This window comes from Selaginella moellendorffii, unplaced genomic scaffold (genome assembly GCF_000143415.4).
Source record: "Selaginella moellendorffii unplaced genomic scaffold, v1.0 SELMOscaffold_38, whole genome shotgun sequence".
Classification (NCBI taxonomy): domain Eukaryota; kingdom Viridiplantae; phylum Streptophyta; class Lycopodiopsida; order Selaginellales; family Selaginellaceae; genus Selaginella; species Selaginella moellendorffii.
The window spans coordinates 1,509,237-1,527,956 of record NW_003314299.1 but is presented as its reverse complement, the minus strand read 5'-3'; the positions used below and the strand labels follow the sequence as shown (position 1 = coordinate 1,527,956).

General features: G+C 45.7%; 4 protein-coding genes across 4 annotated transcripts; 2 read left to right on the top strand and 2 right to left on the bottom strand.

The window, feature by feature from the left end:
• Positions 1 to 519: 519 nt before the first annotated feature.
• On the bottom strand, positions 520 to 3,501 carry LOC9658686 (65-kDa microtubule-associated protein 1). The gene is made up of 12 exons (XM_024683573.1): positions 3,308 to 3,501; positions 3,193 to 3,245; positions 2,937 to 3,134; positions 2,640 to 2,879; positions 2,359 to 2,574; positions 2,153 to 2,308; positions 1,934 to 2,093; positions 1,640 to 1,879; positions 1,513 to 1,586; positions 1,388 to 1,462; positions 1,082 to 1,328; positions 520 to 1,031 (listed from the first exon to the last, which is right to left on the bottom strand). Exons 2-12 carry the CDS (start codon positions 3,241 to 3,243, stop codon positions 586 to 588), a joined length of 2,103 nt encoding a protein of 700 aa, XP_024539341.1. The 5' UTR covers positions 3,244 to 3,245; positions 3,308 to 3,501; the 3' UTR covers positions 520 to 585.
• Positions 3,502 to 3,642: 141 nt separating this feature from the next.
• LOC9659240 (60S ribosomal protein L7-2) lies at positions 3,643 to 4,860 on the bottom strand. The gene is made up of 6 exons (XM_002978689.2): positions 4,630 to 4,860; positions 4,464 to 4,561; positions 4,339 to 4,396; positions 4,192 to 4,271; positions 4,033 to 4,135; positions 3,643 to 3,970 (listed from the first exon to the last, which is right to left on the bottom strand). Exons 1-6 carry the CDS (start codon positions 4,825 to 4,827, stop codon positions 3,755 to 3,757), a joined length of 753 nt encoding a protein of 250 aa, XP_002978735.2. The 5' UTR covers positions 4,828 to 4,860; the 3' UTR covers positions 3,643 to 3,754.
• Positions 4,861 to 4,992: 132 nt separating this feature from the next.
• Positions 4,993 to 12,285, top strand: LOC9659238 (dynein regulatory complex subunit 7). Its single transcript, XM_002978799.2, has 32 exons — positions 4,993 to 5,363; positions 5,421 to 5,510; positions 5,590 to 5,710; positions 5,758 to 5,908; positions 5,973 to 6,223; positions 6,284 to 6,377; positions 6,432 to 6,562; positions 6,608 to 6,723; positions 6,780 to 6,867; positions 6,923 to 7,054; positions 7,099 to 7,308; positions 7,361 to 7,425; positions 7,480 to 7,575; positions 7,644 to 7,690; positions 7,748 to 7,796; positions 7,851 to 7,977; positions 8,047 to 8,118; positions 8,174 to 8,257; positions 8,312 to 8,539; positions 8,589 to 8,708; positions 8,768 to 9,936; positions 9,995 to 10,205; positions 10,258 to 10,383; positions 10,445 to 10,734; positions 10,793 to 10,930; positions 10,983 to 11,130; positions 11,181 to 11,414; positions 11,468 to 11,611; positions 11,661 to 11,839; positions 11,903 to 11,978; positions 12,043 to 12,116; positions 12,170 to 12,285. The coding sequence occupies exons 1-30, from the start codon at positions 5,272 to 5,274 to the stop codon at positions 11,973 to 11,975; spliced, it is 5,076 nt and encodes a 1,691-aa protein (XP_002978845.2). The 5' UTR covers positions 4,993 to 5,271; the 3' UTR covers positions 11,976 to 11,978; positions 12,043 to 12,116; positions 12,170 to 12,285.
• A 15-nt stretch (positions 12,286 to 12,300) lies between these two features.
• On the top strand, positions 12,301 to 14,696 carry LOC9658685 (beta-amylase 3, chloroplastic). Its single transcript, XM_024683665.1, has 3 exons — positions 12,301 to 13,313; positions 13,422 to 13,632; positions 13,863 to 14,696. Exons 1-3 carry the CDS (start codon positions 12,301 to 12,303, stop codon positions 14,694 to 14,696), a joined length of 2,058 nt encoding a protein of 685 aa, XP_024539433.1.
• Positions 14,697 to 18,720: the final 4,024 nt, after the last annotated feature.

The window sequence follows — 18,720 nt, the reverse complement described above, 5'->3', positions numbered from 1 at the left end:
GGTTAGTTCTTGCCAATTACACATAGTGAATGATCGACCCGTTTTAATTTTCTCCTCCTGCTTTCGCGATCAATCAGACTGACTTGAAATGGATTGATTTTTCGGAAATATTTATCTTTTTTTTTGTCTTGCTTTTTTTTCTCAAGATTCGAGCTCCATTCTGGAGAGCATGACAATTCCACCCCATCATCACGCATTCGCGATTCGTTCTCCATTTTCGACGGCCTGGATTGGATGACATCGCAGCCATGATCATTAAAGCGTGCGGTAGTTTGCATCCAAGCGCCATAAACGCCCCACGTTACAGTTCGCATCGACGGTCCAAAGAGTTGCACCAAAATCAAGTGACGTTTCTCTTTTCCTTTTTTCTCTTTATTTTTTATTTGCCAACACATATGCACAAGTTTCACCAAAGTTGCTGAATCCAGCACAATCACCCTCAAAATCTTCCCAATGTTGCATTGTTGCGAAATATTCTTTTGATTTCTCCCTACACACCATACCACGTCAACAAGAAACAACGATAGGATCATCTTTGGCAGAGTAGTAAACTAATTGCTGTTAATCTCTATATACATGAGATTCCTACCTAGCTAGACACAGCAGCCTCCTTTCTTCAAAGGAGTACTCCATCTCCTGCTGCGGTAGCCTGCTTGGAACAATGCCTGGAGCATTGTGTGGAAGAAGAACTGAGCCAATCTCGGGGACGAGCAGCGAGCCACCGCTTCTCAAGCTCCCTTGGTCGGCCTGCTTAGAGGCGACTGGAGTGATCACCACCTCCTCTAGCGGCTCGCACTTCTTGTATAAAGTGGTGCTGCTGTTGCTCTTGTTGGTGTAGCTGGTGTTATTCGCGATGCCGGTGTTGCTGTGCTTGGCACCTAGAGATAGCGAGGTCGGCTTCACCGGACTGGCAAAGCAATCGGCAGAGTTGATGATTCTCGTGGAAGCCTGCTGCTGCTGCTGCTGCTGCTGCTGGTAGACGAGTGGCGTCAATGGCTTCCGGTCGGGCTGGAAGCTCAGAGGATGGGCACCTGCAGGCGATAATCGGTGGTGACAGAAGCGATCTCACTGTCAGACCCACCTGCGTTGTTATCCTCGAGCTTTGGAGCTGGTGTTGTTGCGAGGCGTCCGTTCCTGCCTCCTCCTCCTCCTCCTCCTCCCATGGACAGACGACGGTTGGCCGGCGTAGTGCCGCCGGCGGCGCCGTTCATCGTCCTTGCGCCTAGACCCGCGGTCTTCTTGACGCTGTTGGGCTTGATCGGACTCGGACGCGATCCGAAGAGAACTTCTTGCTCGGTGATTAGTTGCTCCTGGATGCGCTTGTGATCCTGCCAGCCAGAAAACGATTGTTTCGCATGGCTGTAGCTATAGGAAAGCAAATGCTTACCCGCATCCGTCGCTTCTCTTCTTCCTTTTCACGTCGCAAGTGGTTGTACTCTTCGAGCATTGCGAGTAAGCTCACCTGGCGAAACAGCGTAAGGATAAACAGCATGGAGCATGAGAATTGCATACCCCGTCGTAGAAGAATGGAGCACCTCTTTCTTCTTCCCACGACCTCGCTTTGGCCTTTAGCGACTCGATAAGAGCTGCATGGAAGTGTTAATTGCATACACGCACTGTCAATAAAACAAAAGTATACCTGGTAGCTTGTTGACTGTGGCACGAGCACGTTCAGCACGTTTCAGGTTCAAGTGTGCGCCTCTGCTGGCAGAGTACCTGTTCTCGTCTTTGCTGTAGTCTTCTAGCCAGCTTTCTTCTTCGCATGCTGCTATCCAGCGCTCGATCTTATCCATAATCTCTTTTCTGTAGAATGCTTCCTCCTTCGCCTTGCCAATCTGGTCTTCCATGTTTGAGAGAAGGTCCGCAGCATCAATCATACCTTCAAGATACGTTATTTAGATCGTGTAAGAAAGAAGCCGGTTATCGCCGTTACCTGAATCAATGAGAGCGCTGATCTTCTCTTCCGACACATTTTCGTCACATTCCATGTGAGCGCGACGGCAGATATCTTCGAGCTCTGATCGCTTCTTCAGCACAAGCTCCTTCATCTTGCTAATCTTGAGATGGCTCAGCCTTTGAACTTCCAAATCCGCCTGCCAGAAGAATGAAACAGTTAAGATACTCTATGGAAACACGTCTTATAGCTTTGAACCTGTTCCATGACGTCCAAAGAAAGCGCTCCAGGAGTTGTCACTTCGTCATCTCTAGCAGCAAGATGGCAGGTAATATGCTGAAAACAGTTCTGCTCCTCGGACGGAGTATCCATGAGGCTCCACAACTCAATCAAAGCCTCTCCCAATTCTTGCAGCTGCATAAACAATTGTTTTGGTTGAATCGAAAAAGAAGAAAAGAGATCACCTTTATCATGCGCTCCTTCTTTTCTTGCTGCAATCGTTGCGCCGTGTTTTGAAGTTTTGCTAACGTCTCATTACTTATACTTCTTGTGTGAGTGCTCTCTAGACTCTCCAGGCTGGGATGTACTTCACCCACTGTCTTCAAGAAGTCGATAGCCAAAACGCTACATAAGTCATGAATGAGATTCACATACTCCATGACTTTGTTCATTCGATCACACTAGACATAAAGACATATAGTTAGAGCATTCAATGTTCCATCCAGTATAGAAAAAGCTCTCTTACCTTTTCTTTTTGCAACGCCTGCAGCTGAAGCTGGTACTCTTCAAGCTTCCTCAACGTTAAATCTTCCTCAACCGGCGTGTCGTTGATCGGAGCTCCCGCAATGTCTCCACGAATTTTCTGGATCTGGAACCTCACATCGGCAATTTGTCTACTGCGCTCCTCCTTCTTCTGTTTCATCTCTTCGACGATGGGATAAACTGCTGCAAACTGCTCCTTTAGCGTGCCCAAACGATTCTCGATCTACACAAAAATTTTAAAGAGAGAACAAGAAAAAGATCCAAGAGCCAAGAAACTCACAATGATAGGTCTTTCTCCAAGTGTAGACACAAGCGCAGCTAGCTCTGCCTCGGCATCAGCAAGAGCCCGGTGTAGCCTAGCTCGCCCATGGTTTGCTTGATCCACCTTTCGCCGATAAACTTCCAAACACTCCTGTTCTAACTGGAGTAACATACGATCTCTTTCTTCATCGCTCTCCCCGACCTCGTCCCAGATGTGCTGCGCAGTGCCATTTTCAGTGTCCATTCGCGCAATGTAGGATCTAAGAAGCTCTTACCTGGAGCTCCCGCAGCAAAGATCCACAAGTCGTCTCACTGGCGGCGTCCATGCCTAGAAATCCCAACCAGCTCTCGAAATAAAGATCCAGGGCCAAGAAAGGAGGCGCCGCTTACCTCCAGCACTGTCGATCGTGGCGAAAATGCTCCCGATTCACGGAATTTCCACGCGCCGCCTGCCCGATAACGCAAGAAACGCTCCTCGATCGATCAAACCCTAGCGAAAGTAGAGCCTTGAAAGAAGTGCCTTGGACAAAGAGAGAGGGGGGAATAAGGAAAGACCCCCGCAGGGAAGACGTGCGCTCATTCAGCCGGCAGTCGTACGGCCACTGGCGCAAAGTGGCCACATTCTATCCGTACACGAATTTGCTCACGGGCGGCGGGCGCCAAAGGAGCCGTTGGGCCTTTTTTTAAAAAACATCACCTAAACGCATCTCTTAAGCATATTCCGATTTGCCCTAGATTCGAGTTTTCGTTGCGAATATTCTCGATCATTTAAAAGTCTCGCTCTGGAAGAACACACAGCATAAAACCAGGCAAAAAAGAGGGTGTTGAGAGGGCGATTTAGTTCATCCGGCGGATCAAAGCGTTAACTTTGACCTCCCTGTTTCCAGCGTCTCCTCCCTCGATGTAGTGATTCCTCTTCTTCTTCAATCCGCCGAGAGGAGCGCTGAGCTTGAAAGGCCACAAGAAGTTATTCGCCTCCTTGAAGTGTGGCCCGACCGTGTAGATCTCGTGGATGAGATCCTCGATACAGATGATTCCATACTTCCCCAAGCTCTGAGAAAGAACAAATAAGAAACGATGAGAACTAGAGAAGTCATCGTAGAAAAGGATCTTACCTCTTCGATGATCGAGTTATCGGTGAGAGCGATGCGCTTCTTGTTGACTTTCCCGTAGCCACGCTTGTAGATGAGCTCTCTCACGCTCTTGTGATTCGGATACCTGGAGAGTTTTGCTTAGAAATCGTGATGGTGATCTTGGAAAACAAAGAAACCTACCCGTAAGTCACGTACGGCTCGACTCTCTTGAGCATGTTCATGGTTGCCTTGTTCACCTTCATGAACACCCCATTGAAGATCTATAAAAGAAAGAACGTGATAGTCAGAGAACTCGTTTCACAATCGCAGCTTTCACAAGGAATTTACCTGACGCAGGCGAAGAAGCTGCAAGATCTTCCGGGTCTTGGGATGCATGTCGTTGATACTGGATGAAAACAAAAGATAATACTCCGTTTGTACAGACTTAAAATCGAGAAAGAAAAACCACTCACCCTCTTATCCGGATGACGAACATGAGCTTGGCTTCCGGCTCGACGTAAAAGCCTCCTTTGCGCTTGGCCTCCCTCTTGAGCCGAATCAGATCCTGCTCCTGGAGATCCAATGCAAGGAGTGAGAAAATGCCACAGGAATCGAGCGATAGAATGCTGCCCCCCATACCTGATCACGGTACTCCTTGACATACTGCTCGGCGCGCTTGAAAATCAGCCGGCGATTGCTCTTGTTCTTCTTCTGGGCGAGGGCGAGGCGCTCCTTTCTCTCCACGCTCCACTGCTCGTCGCGCCTGCGCTTCTTGAGCACTGATTCGGGCACCACGGCCGCCGGGGGAGCGTCCACCTGCATCTCTTCCGTCGCCATTGCTCAAGAACTCGGCGGCCCCCTTCCTAAAGCCCTAACCCTAATCCCCGCCGATAGGGTTTTACGGGTGTCTTGATCGGACGGCTCGCGCGCTATTGGGAATATACCCTGCATTTTAAAGCAGTTGTTGCATTCAGCAGAAAGAGTTTTAGGGCTAGGGTTTTTGGATGCCTCCGCGCGGCGAATGGGCAGGGCGATTGATCGATCACGTGTATGAGCTTCACGATGGAGTGTTGTGCTCGAAATATGTGAGTTTGGTAGCAGTGCGGGTACTTCGATCGATTTAGGAGGCGGCATTGAGAGATCCCAGGCGAGGGATTTAGCATTGTGGATTCCAGAGCTTGGATTGGATCGCGTAGGGTAGGGTTTTAGGGGTTTAGTTCTCGTCTAGGAGGAGCGCCTTGCATTTTCTCCAGTCTTTGTCCATCTCTTCCATCGGCAGCCATGGCGACGAAGAGCAAACAAAGCTTCGTGAAGCTCAAGAAGATCAAGGCTCGCATGGCCGATTGCCGGAAGTCACAGAAGCTTGTACTCAGGTAAACCAATATCTCGAAATGCTCGGTTTTTTTCTCACTATGTTTTGATCTTCACAGCGGCTTGGAGCTCGAAGAGCTGCCACAAGGATTAGTAAACATGATAAAAGGAGCTGGTGCTAATGTTGTGATCGAGTTCGACTTTCACAAGTAGGCTGTTGATCTATAGCTGCATAAGATTCTTTACTGATTAATCTGTTTGGTTTTTTCATTGGATTTTCCTGCTCAGCAACCAATTGACGGATGTGATACCGGAGATTTCTGAGTTTCGTGGCCTACGAGCTCTAAGACTATATCAAAACAATCTTCATCAGCTACCTCAAGTCGTGTTTTCCTTTCATAAGCTTCAGGTAAGTCTTCCGCGCATTAGCTCCAATTAATTTTCGTGGTTTTTCAGGTCCTTGATGTCTCTGAGAATGAAATAAGGGAGATGGATCATTTGGTCGGTTCATTGATTGCACTTCGCGAGCTCAACTTTGCTCGCAACTATCTGACGTCGCTGCCGACATTTTGGAAAAACTTAGGATTCTTGCTTTATTTGAATGTTGGTAAGTTCTCTTAGTACTTTGCATACTTTTCAAAAGCCTTGAAGGTTTTCTTTTTTACTGGCAGCAAATAATCAGCTTACCGAGCTACCAGAATCGCTTGGAACGCTTAGACACCTACAACGCTTGGATGTCAGCTCAAACATGCTCTCCACTTTACCTCTGGCTTTGCAAAATCTCAAGGAGCTGATACTTCTGGACGTCCATAACAACCGCCTCGTACATATTCCACCATCACTCAGCCTTCTAAAGAACCTACAAGAGTTCAACTGCGAAGCAAATCCTCTTGCAGAGCCTGCCAACAAAGTTTACTCTCGGGTATGCCTAGATACTGAATTTTGATCTTCTTCGATTTTGAAACCTTGACCGTCATGACAGGGTTTTGAAGAGTTTATGGAGTTCTTGCGGGAGTCATTTTCGCAGCAGCAACTAGAAGAGCTCATTCGTCAAAAGCCTCAGCCTACAATTGTTGGTAAGAGAATGTAATGTAGAGACCTGTGATTCATCCGACATTATTGGTTTCCAGGCTCTTACTTGCAGTTTCCTACGCGATTTGAGTCTGCGCCAGGAGGCCCTCCAATGAGAAGTCACCACAGTATGACGGAAGCTGGACCTATACTGTATATGTTTGGGGGAAACATTCCCAATTACGGAAAGGTATTAGTAACTGCCCTGGTTTTTTTAGCTTATGGATTGTATCAGGTTGATGATCTCTACACGTTTGACTTGCGGACATTGTTGTGGGCTAAACCTGGGACAAGTGGAAATGCTCCTGCGCCTCGTGATGGTCACGCAGCGGCCTATGATGGCCATAAGCGGTATGCTGTTACCTCAATGCAGTTTCTGTTTGGCTACAGTTTATTTTTTGTCGCAGGTTGTATATTTTTGGTGGTCGAAACGAAGAAAATAAGCTTTTGAATGACCTGCACTATCTTGATGTCAAGAGTGTGTCTTGGTATCAGGTATTTGACTTTTTTGTTTTTGTGTTGCTAATGCTGAAACTTTTATATTTTGCAGCCTCTTGTAGAAGGGACTGTACCTTCAATTCGTGAAGGTGCATCGCTCTCAGTTGCTGCTAACCAGGTGATATTATTTGGAGGCCGTGGAACTCGCCAACGGCATAACGATCTGTACACACTCTGCACTCAGGTATTAGCATTTTAAAGTATCTCAAGTATTTTTGATTCAAAGAGTCTCGCATTCATATAAATATTTGTTTCAGTAAACTTAATTTTCAGACATGGTCTTGGATACCGCAACGCACGAAAGGATCTGTGCCTGCACCCAGAGAGCACGCTGCTGTTGCGGCTATAGGAGCTAATATATACGTACATGGGGGAAAAGGCAACGTTATGCAAGATGACATTTATGTTCTGGACGTCAATAGTCTTGTTTGGACAAAGGTTTGGGTTTTACTGCTACATGGAAAGCTTATTTTTCTGAGTTTTTGAGCAGTTAGTAAACGAAGGTCTATGCCCATCTCCAAGATATGACCATGTCGCTACCATATTCGACAACAGGTTGGCATGTGTGTTGAACGGCTAAAACCGATTGATGGTGTTTGTATGATTCAGGCTTTATATTGCTGGAGGGATTGATGGCAATGGAACGGCGTTGACTTCAGCGTTTGTTCTTCCTCTCGGGGACGAAGTATTGCGACAGCCTTCAAAGTAATGCTTTCTAAACCAGAACTAGAAGTAAATTTTACTATTGACAATCAGTGTTTGTTTTGCTGCAGTCCAGCTGTGACTGTTTCAGCAGAAGTTAAGCGAAGTGCACACGAAGGTAGTCTACCACTTTAAACGTTCTGATGATAACAGGCTGTTCACTTTGCCTTTTCAGGTTCTTGGATAGAACTCGAAAGCCAGATTACTTCCGCATTACAGTGCACGTAAGTGATTATTTTAGACTGGACAGCAGTTAACAACGTTATAGAACGTTTCAGGATTTGTTTCCACGCCAGCAAACTTATCATCTTCAAGGTGGAAACTTTGGACGAAATCGAATCAGATACTAGTACTGAAACGTGGGATATGTACATGGAGACAATGCTGGAGTCTTTGAAACCCCTGGTGAAATTTTGATTTATACCACTTCTGTTTCAAGACACTTACAAGTACTTTCAGCCTGTTCCGTGACAGATGGTAGAAACTACGATGAAGAGGTCTCTGGATACAAAAACAGATCGTGTTCTTCATATTATACATACCAAAGTAAGGCTTGACTTATCTTCTTTTTTTTCCAGGCTAAACAGCTTTGGTTTCCCAGATAAACCAGATGCCAAGATCTTACCAGGTTTTATCCCAGAAAGAGCAACTTCTTTTGAAGCACGTTAAACATCTTCAGAAGCGAGTAAGTCTTTTTTTCGTGTCTTTCCTGAAACGCGTGCGGGAAATTTGCTTATAGTTTCAGCAAGTATACCCGGAGAGAAGACCCTTGCTTCTCATAGCGAAAAATGAATGTGGCGTGGAAAAGTTCATTTGCTCGACAATACGGCCATCACACATGGAGTATACGGAGTTATACCAGTGGCAAGGATGCGCCAGCTTTATATCCAACTTCCTAGCATTTGATACCCTTGAAGATCCAAAGTACTTTCCATCTTACATACCGTCTTCACAGAGTGTTATTGAGGTATTCATAGGTTGATTTACATGCAACCTTATTTTACTTGTTCCACCAGTGGCAAAGAGGCGATTGTTTTGATTTTTCAATTGCACTGGCGTCGCTTCTTATTGGTGCCCGCTATGATGCATATTGTGTAGCGGGATACGCACCTTTGTTTCTAACTTCCAATAATCAGGTATATTTGCCGGCTTGTTCTTGTGTGATTTGCTTGTTGGTTAAGTCGTTTTCTATCAGAAACACTGCGAGTGTCCCAAAGCTGTCGAAGAGCGAGAGCTTGCTTCCCGGCGGCCTCCTGAAAAGCCACCACGAACAACAAAATACTCGAGACCGTCGCCACCTATACTGAATGATCAATTTCTTTCAAATGAGAAAGACATCAGAGATGCTGCAGCAAAAGGCTTTGCTGAGATTTTCAAGGGAAGCGTCGATGCCAAATTGAAATACGGGCAAAACGAAGAGGAGGACACACTTCTTAGGTACTGCGTTGAAAGATGCAACGTCCCGGACTTGGAAGAGGTTGAGCCGCCGGACCCTCCCGAGCCTGCAGAAGCTCTGTCAACTTCATCATCTCCTGATCCATATAAAACAGCAGCTGAAGCAGGCACTACAAGCACGACACAAGAAGCAAAGTCCGATGCAAAACAGGAAGGAAAGTCAGATGAGGTGGAGCCAGAGCCAGAAATGAAACCGGACGATCCGAAGCTGGAGGGAGCAGAAGAAACACCAGAGGCAACCGAGTGTGGTGGCGTACAAAAGCAAATACAGGATTCCATGGTGGTTGAGGCCGTGAGTACTCCAGAGCCGCCGGTTGAACCAGAGGTTGACAAGCTGGACAGGAAACGAGTACATTGCTGGGTGATGATTGTGAGTGGAAAACGAGGTCTGACCGAAAGTTTCTTCGTCGAACCTAGTACTGGTCGGAAGTATCCTCTGACGGACTCTCCGTATTATGCTGTTGAGTACGTCTGGAACCAGAGCAACGTCTGGATCAACATGCAGCCGAATCCAACTCGGGCAGGGATCAATGATCTTTCCTGGAATTTGAAGGATACCGTGAAGTGGGAAAGAATCTTTGATGGCCTTGACACTGAAGGCCGTTTCCGAGACAACTTGACCATTGTTGATGGCAAGAAGGAAGAAGATACGTCGTCCAAGCCGACTCCTTCTTCTACACCTGCTGGCTCAAGGCCAGATCCAACTCGCGCTTCATCTCCAGAGGCTGCTGCTGGAACGATTTCAGCAACTTCTGGTGCCACGAAGGCAACGATAGCCAAAAGCAGCTCTGATAAGAAGACTGTGGTCGACGAGGGAGAAAAGATTGGCGAGACTGATATACATCACTGGCTTTTGCCACCTTCATGGGTACCTAAGCTTGAGATTTCCATGGAGGCTTTTGTCACAAGGTACATGGTACGATTTTTTTCAAGGAAACGTGTTCTAACATTCTCTAGTATCCTGCAGGTGTCCGAAAGGAATGAAGAAGACACACTACGACAAGTGTACTCATGAGATGTATGCATTTTATGGAGATTATGTTCGCTGGGATGGATTGATCGAACGCCTGCACTTCTACGCTGACAACGACAGGAGAATCCTTTTGGAATGTCACGATTACTTTCAGAGACGCAAAGATGGCCTTAAAAGGAGAATTTTTCTCCTGCAGGAGAACAAGGTTTGGTTTTCTTGCCTTACCAGTTTATTGATAACATTTTCCGTTTCTGTAGGTGCATGAATTTTTTAATCAGGGGACATCGTTTGGACTGAAGGAAATTGAGATAGTAGAGGGGGTGAGCAGAAAATTTATGTTCCATTCTGGCGCTCGAACTGATGGATTGGTTTGCCGCGAAGAGGTGAGCAACCGAGTCTCTCCCTAACGTTTATTAATTTCCTTAAGAGGGTCTTCTAGTGCAGCTGCTAGGCAAGAAGCTTGTTGAAACGTTTGATAACTCGGAAAGCTCAATGGTGTACCGATGTGCATGTTATGGTGTGCCGGCTCCAGTAACTTTGCCTCAAGGCAGTCCTATTTTTCGAAGTGAACCAGATTCAGCATCAACAGCAGCAACTGCCGAGCCTAAGACCAAAAGTTCGTCTCGTGGGAGTAGCCTTCGTGGCGACTCGGCGAGCAGAACAAGCCGAGCTCGAATATCTTCTGACAGTGCAAGGGGAAAGTCATTATCACGCACTATGTCTCGGTTCAGGAGGTATGCCAACTTTTGGATCCAGCTCTTGTCTAATAATGCAAATGACTGTAACTTGCAGCGTTAGTAGCAGAAGGTCACGAACCCCTGTGAGAGATAAGCGAGATCCTGTTTCAGAACGAACGTACACAATTTCGCTGGCTGCCAGAAGGAAAACTGTTGCTGACAACTTTCTACCGATCACCAAACTTACACTAAAGTGCTTCCCTTTTCACTTGCTGAAGGCACGGGCTTAATTTTTGTTTGCTCAGGTTCTCCAAGCAACACCCGAAGAATGTTGCAAAAAAGGTTTTCCGCTTAAGCCAAGATCAGATCCGCATTGACTACCATCATATAGGTCGTCGTATCACTTCCATTTCGCGCGTCTATACGAAAGATGGCACAATGACTCTACTTCAGGTACTTGGTTCACGAAAATTGCTGTGGATAAATTTTTGTCCCAAAAACAGGTTGACCCTTTCGAAAAGGAACTGGAATTGTTTGAGAGAATGGATGAGTTTCATGAACTTCTGATAACTGAACGGGAAATGATAAAGGCAGTCCGTGATGGGGAGAATGAAACTCGTGATATTCTTCAGCATCGCCTCAAGGAAGAGCAAAACGTAATTCTGGAGCTGCCATATACAGACGTTGCTTGTTTCAAGCAGGACGACTCGTTGCAGGACCGAGAAGCAGAAAAGAAGGTATTAAATTTTCTGGAGCTTCGATCAGCAATGACTTTTGCATTTGGCTGCAGGCACCAACTGATTATTTGTCACCGTTTTTGCCACCGGGTACAAGACCAAGGCAAAAGCTGACGCGGGTTCAAATGCTTGAAGTTCGAGAAAATTGCCTCAAGGCACTAAAGCAGCGTCTGTTGAATCGAGCCACGATCATTCAGGTAAATGAAAATAAGAACATGTCAGTAATCTGGAATTTTGTTGTTTCAGACACGCTATGACGAAGAAACTGCTGCATTAGCAAAGCGGCGAGCAAACTTTGAACGGGATAGAGAACAAATGACCGTGGATGAAGTTGAAAAGTATGAGCAGGACTGTGAGACTGCTGTTTTCCGCATCCGCATTTTGGAAAAACGAGCAAAAGAGCACGAACAGTCAGCTTTGAGGAAGTAAGTTCTCACGGTTGTACGATTGACAATGCCAACTTATTTTTTCCTTCTCTTTTCGTGTAGGTACACGGAGCTGGATAGGAAGCTGAGGAGCGATCCCCGGCTTTCATCACTTTATGATGGAACAGCGATGTGAAAGGTGAGCAAAGGCTGCCTTGCCTGCAGTTGCTTTCCTTTTTTGCTTACTTACTAGTTCCTTGCAGCTTTAAAACCCAGAATGACAATGTTTTGCCTCAACGATGCAAGCAGCGGTTTGTATGGGGAGAGGATCAAACTAGTAAGCTTGTTTGTTAAGAACGCCCTCCAAAGTCTCATTCCTCTTCTGTACAGGACATCGCCAAAACAGTGTAGCAACATTGAAGAAAACCAGGTGTCTTTCAATAAGTTACTTGGCGCTCTAGTCGCCAAGTAACTAAAGAACACTAAATTCGGGAACGGGGATAGATACCGGGGAATGCTAAATGCATGTTGAGAATTCTCGGGGCGGAAGAACAGAACATCCAACTTACTTCGATTACGATGGAAACGGGAAGAACTGGATGGTCTGTGAAAGAGGAGATATGGCGGGCAGGGAATATACGCGCGCATATTCTCTTCCTCGTTTCCTTCAACAGGATGCGCTCCTGCGAAGCACACTGCCCAGAATGCAACCTTTGTACACGGGAGATGGGATTTTTCTTCCGCCAACTTGGTCGACGAGGCTCTTCTTGGCCTTCTTGGACTTATTGATCTTGGACGCTCATCGCTGGGCCGTGGCAAAGATCGTGGTCATGGCTTTTGGGGGGCAGTCACAGGCTTGGCTTGCAAATCCGATCGCAGGAACGGTGACGAGTCCCACAACCGTGGTAGCGTCTTCAACAAACGGGACTGGTAACTGCTCTTCCTCTTCGCAACACGGCATCCAGTTTTTGGAGTTCAAGGTGGGGCCGGGAAGTAGCAAGCTTTGGTCGCTCTCGAGCAAAGTTTGCAGCCTTTGGTCCCTCTCCCGCGGCAAGAAGTCGAGACTTCCTCTCGGTTTGCCGTTCCTGGCATCGTCATCGCCATCCTTCTCGCCGTTGCCATCGTCGTCTTCACCTCCCGAGGCACCGTCCAGCAGCGAGAAGAAGTTGGATTCCTTCCGGTTGACCGACTTTCCAGCTTTCGAGAAGCAGTATGCATTTCTGGACACACCGACGAGCCGGGGCTCCTCGGGAGGAGTTCCCGTCTATGTCATGCTTCCTCTCGACAGTGTCAACGTGAACAACACCTTAAACCGGAGGAGGGCCTTGAACGCGGGGCTGATAGCGCTCAAGAGTGCGGGAGTGGAGGGCGTGATGGTGGACGTCTGGTGGGGGATCGTAGAGCGAGAAAAGCCTCAGCACTACAAGTGGTCCGCTTACAAGGAGCTTGTGTCCTTGGTCCAAAAGAATGGACTCAAGGTTCAAGTTGTCATGTCGTTTCACCAGTGTGGAGGCAACGTTGGCGATTCTTGCTAGTAAGTAACTCTTTCTCCTGTGCTGCTTCTTCAGACCCTGTCTTTGTTTCTCTTGGTTTTCTCCGTCTTTTCTAGCGCTGACAGAAGACTTGTGTTTGTTTTTTGCAGTATACCTTTGCCACTGTGGGTGCTTGAGGAGGTCCAAAACAATCCAAACATTGTGTACACGGACAAGTCTGGCAACAGGAACCATGAATATCTTTCGCTTGGCTGTGACTTTCTTCCTGTTTTACGCGGTAGAACTCCTATCCAGGCCTACTCGGACTTCATGCGTAGCTTCAAACATGCATTCACAGATGTTCTTGGCGAGACTATCGTGGTAAGCTAGAAAATAAACTCTATAATAAACTGTTGTTCGGCACTAAAGCCTGGAAACTTGTAGGAAGTCCAAGTAGGACTCGGTCCTGCCGGGGAGCTCCGGTACCCGGCCTATCCCGAATACAATGGAAAATGGAGATTTCCCGGTATTGGCGAGTTTCAGTGCTATGACGAGGTAACAAATGCTTTACGACGCCCTGGTACTGAAAAATGTTTTGTTTGTGATTTTAGTACATGTTAGCAAGCTTAAGAGCTTGTGCGACTGCCTGTGGAACAAAGCACTGGGGACAAGGGGGCCCTCACGACGCCGGTCACTACAACCAGTGGCCAGACGAGACGGGGTTTTTCAACAGGGACGGCTCATGGAACTCGCCTTACGGCCAGTTTTTTCTCGAGTGGTACTCCGGGATGCTCACCTCTCACGGTGAGCGTGTTCTCTCCACGGCCGAGGCCGTCTTCCGGGGGACGGGGATCAAGCTCGCAGGGAAAGTGGCAGGAGTTCACTGGCACTACGGGACCAGGCCTCATCCCGCGGAGCTCACCGCCGGGTACTACAACACTCGGCTTAGAGACGGATACACGGGCCTGGCTCGGATGTTTGGACGTCACGGGGTGGTCATGATCTTCACTTGCGTGGAGATGCGCGACTTGGAGCAGCCCCCTCACGCGCTTTCGAGCCCGGAGAGCTTGCTCCACCAGGTGGTCTCGGCATGCAAGCAAGCAGGGATCTCTCTGGCGGGAGAGAACGCTCTTCCTCGATTCGATGAGGCTGCGTACGAACAGGTGTTGAAGAAGTCCCGGATGCAAGAGAGCGAGGACGAGGACGACTGGATTTCCCCGAGCTCTAGCGGCTGCTCGTCCACGGCGTGCGAGCCTATGTGCTCGTTTACGTTCTTGAGGATGAGTGAGAAGCTGTTTTACAGCGAGAACTGGCACAACTTCGTCCCGTTTGTGAGGAGGATGGCCGGCGGCCGGGCATTTCAGGAAGAACACCACGATACCGAGTCACACATGCACGCTACCAGGCCCGTACAAGAAGCTGCTGCCGCTTTGATGTGTCACTAGAACACCTGTAGCACTACGTACTTCTATTTGTTCTTTGCTTGGCGGTAAGTTTCTCAGTGCAAGGTACTGATTTCTTTACTGTCTCTCCACAGCCATAGCTCGCACGACGCTCGCTGAAAACGCTCTACTCAAGGCACTTTCCGTTTGTGAGAATTCTAAGGACACGTTGAGCACCTCGGCCTTAGAAAAGCTCCAGTTTCTGGTAAAAGATAGGCTTTTAGTGCTGGTAGCTTTGTAAGAACTTATTTCCTTTCACGCATCAAAACAGTGGTTTCGTTTTCGTGCGGTGGCTATCTCAAGCCGGGACGTCCGAAAAAGAAGTAAGTTTTCCACTTCTCACCGTTGCTATACAGCTCGGCACTTGAGATAACCTGTGCTCGAGAACCAATGGCGTGTATCGCAAACCGTGGTCGCTACCAAGGCGAACAAGGTCCACTTCTGGGTGATAAACTGCGCGTCAAAAACCGGCCTCTGGGAATTCGCCACTTCCCATCTTCGTCGTTGTGTGCTCGCCAGCCTGCTCAGCGTAGTCCACATTTTTCCAGCGCAAGATATCGTCTCAAAGGCAAGTCTTTAGAAGTCTCAACTCTGTTGTAGTAAGCTTCTCCACCAACAAAGGTGCCTCCATCTGCGAGACTTAGAACCAACGAGCCCAAGAGAGGCCGGTTGTATACACTTCTTGCTCTACGTACTTCTTTGCTTGCGGTAAGTTTCTCAGTGCAAGGCATTCTTTTCTCTCTTCACGGCCATAGCTCGCACAACGCTCGCTTCGCTCTGCTTGGTTTTTAAACTCAAGGCTCGTTTTGGTTTGATAGGATCGCAAGGAGCGGCGCGTTAGAAAAACGACTTTTCCAGGTTTCAGGCCTTTCTGGAGTTTATGTAAAAACTTATTTCATTTCGCAGGGACCAAAACAATGGAAATTTCGTTTTCTTGTGGTGCCTACCTCAAGGGCACGCTGGGTTGCGGCCCGGACCTCCAAAAAAGAAATAATTTTTCCACGTATCACCGTTGGTATTCAGCGCTGGTCCCACTCTATAACAGGAGGGTACTCGAGAGAACCTGTCGTTGAGAGCCAACAGCGTGTAGTGCAAAGCGTGATCGTTACCGAGGAGAACATGGTACATATCTCGGTGATAGGCTGCGTTTTTAAAACCGGCCTCTGGGAACTCGCCACTCCCCATCTGCGTTGTCGTGTGCTCGCTACCCTGCCGTAAAGATTAAAGAGTTAAGATCGCATGGCAAAGCAAGTCAAAGTCTCAACTTTGTAGTAGAAAACTTCTCCGCCAAAGTCTACATGTGTGGCACCATTGGCGAGATTTGGGACCAACGAGCCCGGCCAGTAGCCAACGTACTCGTCCTCCACTCGAAGCCACCAGTTCTTCGTCTCGGGGTCCTGCGCTTCGCATCAAAGCATTTTTCGAGAATTTTTCGCTCTCACCTGGTAAACGAGGAAGCTAAGTACTGTCTGAGGTCCTCCGTGTTGAGAAGCTGGCCTTAGAGTAGCCCCTGGGACAATCTTGTTGCTCACTTGTACAAAACCGGGGCACTCCAGATTGTAGCATCCAGTGTGCTGGTAATCATCTGCCTGTTGAAAAAGATTTAGTATGTTACTGGGACTGTAAATCGAGAGAAGATTCATTTACTGTCCAGTAAACGAACAGATGAGGCTCGTTATTCCCATACATCGATGGAAACACCTGTATAAACACTGGATTAGTAACAGAATAAAACGGAATAAAATACAACACCTGCCATCCAGCTTCGAGTGTAGTTTTTGTTTGTCCAGCTAAATGCACCACCCAGAATTGGGACAAGCTAAAGTTGTTGGATTCGGTATCTGGTTGCCAAAGGCTAGTTGTGGTTGTCATCCCAAAAACAGGATTGGGGAGAATGTGGCTGTAGCCAGCATGCTGTTGTAAATTATAAATATAAATGATCATATTGATTGCTTTTGCAATTGCAAACCTCGTGAACTGAAGCATTTTCTAGACTAATGTTTGAGAGCTTAGGGTACTTTGATCTGAAATTTTTTGTCAGATTGTTTTGAATTACTGGTATTTTTCCTTGTGGACATGAGCCAATCTCTGTAGAAAAATGCTGAGGAAATGGTTTTGGTGGTGACTCACTGGGAAAAGTAATTGGTGGAGATAACTGTTTGAGACATTAAATATATAGTACTCATTCGATTATTCATACTTACTTGGATTTCTTTGATTTTCCCATTGAGAGATATTTGCTCTTCAAAATTTATGCATTTAATAACTTCTCCATTGGATAGCTGTGATATTAAGTATGAGTTTCTAAAGCTAGATTTTACTTATAAATCTACCTTATAAACTTCAGTTGCTTGAGCAATTGCAAAATAAAAACTGAAGACAAATATCATTTTGAGATATTATTCCAGAGAACAAATGATTGCCTTTTATTCTTGAGTAAAAGTCTTTGCCTTGTAAAAAAGCTTACAGCTAAGATTGACTATTTGATACAAGAATTATTTTAATTTATCAAGAACGTCCTATGCTCATGAAAACGTCCTATGCTCATGAAATATTTGTGTCATGGGAGCCTTAAGATTGTCCACTCTAGAGGGCAGCAACTCCCATGGGAGCTTGACCCCTTTTCAACTTGGTAGACATCTTCTTTCCCCTCTTTATTGCAATGCAAAAATGCATCTTCCCTCCACCTTGATTTTGTGCTTCTACAATGGTAGTATCCTAGGATCATAATGTCATAGATGCCATGCTCACAAATACACCACAGCTGAGCTGGAAACAAAACAAGTGTGACAACACTTCTCACCACAAATGCTGACAAGACTAAGTGGGGATTGCATTGAGATTCCAATCCAAGATGCAGCAGGATGTGAGATTGGTGAAGCCTAGGGTGGGGACAGAATAAGATTTGGAGGAGTTCAGACAAATAACTGACAAGATCATCAAAACAACTTACTATAATCAGCCAGTCTCATGTTTTTTGGTGGGTGCCAGAAGACTTTGTAAATAGTTAATGAATGAATAACCTACTTGTGATGCATAATAATTTTCAACATGTTTTTTGGGCCTTTTACCTCTTGGGTATGTACTTTAGTACACATGATCAGTTCCTACAGAAATATTTATAAATCTCTAGTATTATTCTTAAAATTGTCCAATCCTTATTAGAAGTCCTTGATGAATGCATTCTTTGCCACCCCAAAATACTATATTTCTAGGCAAGATTCTTGTCAACAACTAAATTATTATTACGTCACTTTGTGCACCTTGTGAGGTGGAAGTTATGATGTGGTGTTTTAACATTCTTGTCTGAAGTCTTGTATTTATGACTGAGGTGATGCTTATGTCATCATCTTCTTCATAGTGATATACAAACCTTAGCAATTTCATGCATGAATGAAACTTTAACATAAATATCACATTTTCAATTTCATTCATTCATTCATATACTATTTACAATTTAGACATAAGGCCAAGTAAGTCTTGAATTTAAATCCCCATAACATTGTATGTATCTGACAATTCTCTTATATTCCTCTGTTGGTATGACATAACTACTATTGCTAAACTATAACAAATGTTCTTTATAAAACGTCTTAAAATCTATGTAAACCAGTATAATGTATTTATCTGTAAAGATTTTTCTCAACAGTGTTCGCTTTTGATTTTACTTAGAGAGTTATTTATTTAAAATATATAGATGCTAATTATAAAAATCCCAAAACTTCATTAAGCTTTTATATTTCAGTGTGAGTACTATTGAAAGATTAAAATAGAGATTAGAAAGAATATTATTTTTAGATAATAGGAGGGGAGCTTATTATTTGGTAGTGATATATGTTATTGTTCCTTCTTTGGCTATGATAAAAATAGTACAATACATCTATATATATATATATATATATATATATATATATATATATATATATATATATATATATATATATATATATATATATATATATATATATACTCCATAAGTGAGAGCGCGAGATATATGTAGAGATATATATATATATATGTATATATA

Excerpts from the sequence above, each read along its gene's own strand:
- LOC9658686 (XM_024683573.1), bottom strand. The coding sequence starts at position 3,243 with ATGGACGCCGCCAGTGAGACGACTTGTGGATCTTTGCTGCGGGAGCTC. Across the intron at positions 2,880-2,936 it reads TTGGAGAAAGACCTATCATT|ATCGAGAATCGTTTGGGCAC; the intron begins GTGAGTTTCTTG and ends ATTTTTGTGTAG. Across the intron at positions 2,094-2,152 it reads CTTTGGACGTCATGGAACAG|GCGGATTTGGAAGTTCAAAG; the intron begins GTTCAAAGCTAT and ends TTCTTCTGGCAG.
- LOC9659240 (XM_002978689.2), bottom strand. The coding sequence starts at position 4,827 with ATGGCGACGGAAGAGATGCAGGTGGACGCTCCCCCGGCGGCCGTGGTG. Across the intron at positions 4,562-4,629 it reads TCAAGGAGTACCGTGATCAG|GAGCAGGATCTGATTCGGCT; the intron begins GTATGGGGGGCA and ends TTGGATCTCCAG. Across the intron at positions 4,136-4,191 it reads GAGCCGTACGTGACTTACGG|GTATCCGAATCACAAGAGCG; the intron begins GTAGGTTTCTTT and ends AAAACTCTCCAG.
- LOC9659238 (XM_002978799.2), top strand. The coding sequence starts at position 5,272 with ATGGCGACGAAGAGCAAACAAAGCTTCGTGAAGCTCAAGAAGATCAAG. Across the intron at positions 8,540-8,588 it reads CTTCACAGAGTGTTATTGAG|TGGCAAAGAGGCGATTGTTT; the intron begins GTATTCATAGGT and ends TTGTTCCACCAG. Across the intron at positions 10,735-10,792 it reads ACTATGTCTCGGTTCAGGAG|CGTTAGTAGCAGAAGGTCAC; the intron begins GTATGCCAACTT and ends TGTAACTTGCAG.
- LOC9658685 (XM_024683665.1), top strand. The coding sequence starts at position 12,301 with ATGCATGTTGAGAATTCTCGGGGCGGAAGAACAGAACATCCAACTTAC. Across the intron at positions 13,314-13,421 it reads AACGTTGGCGATTCTTGCTA|TATACCTTTGCCACTGTGGG; the intron begins GTAAGTAACTCT and ends TGTTTTTTGCAG. Across the intron at positions 13,633-13,862 it reads TTCTTGGCGAGACTATCGTG|TACATGTTAGCAAGCTTAAG; the intron begins GTAAGCTAGAAA and ends TTGTGATTTTAG.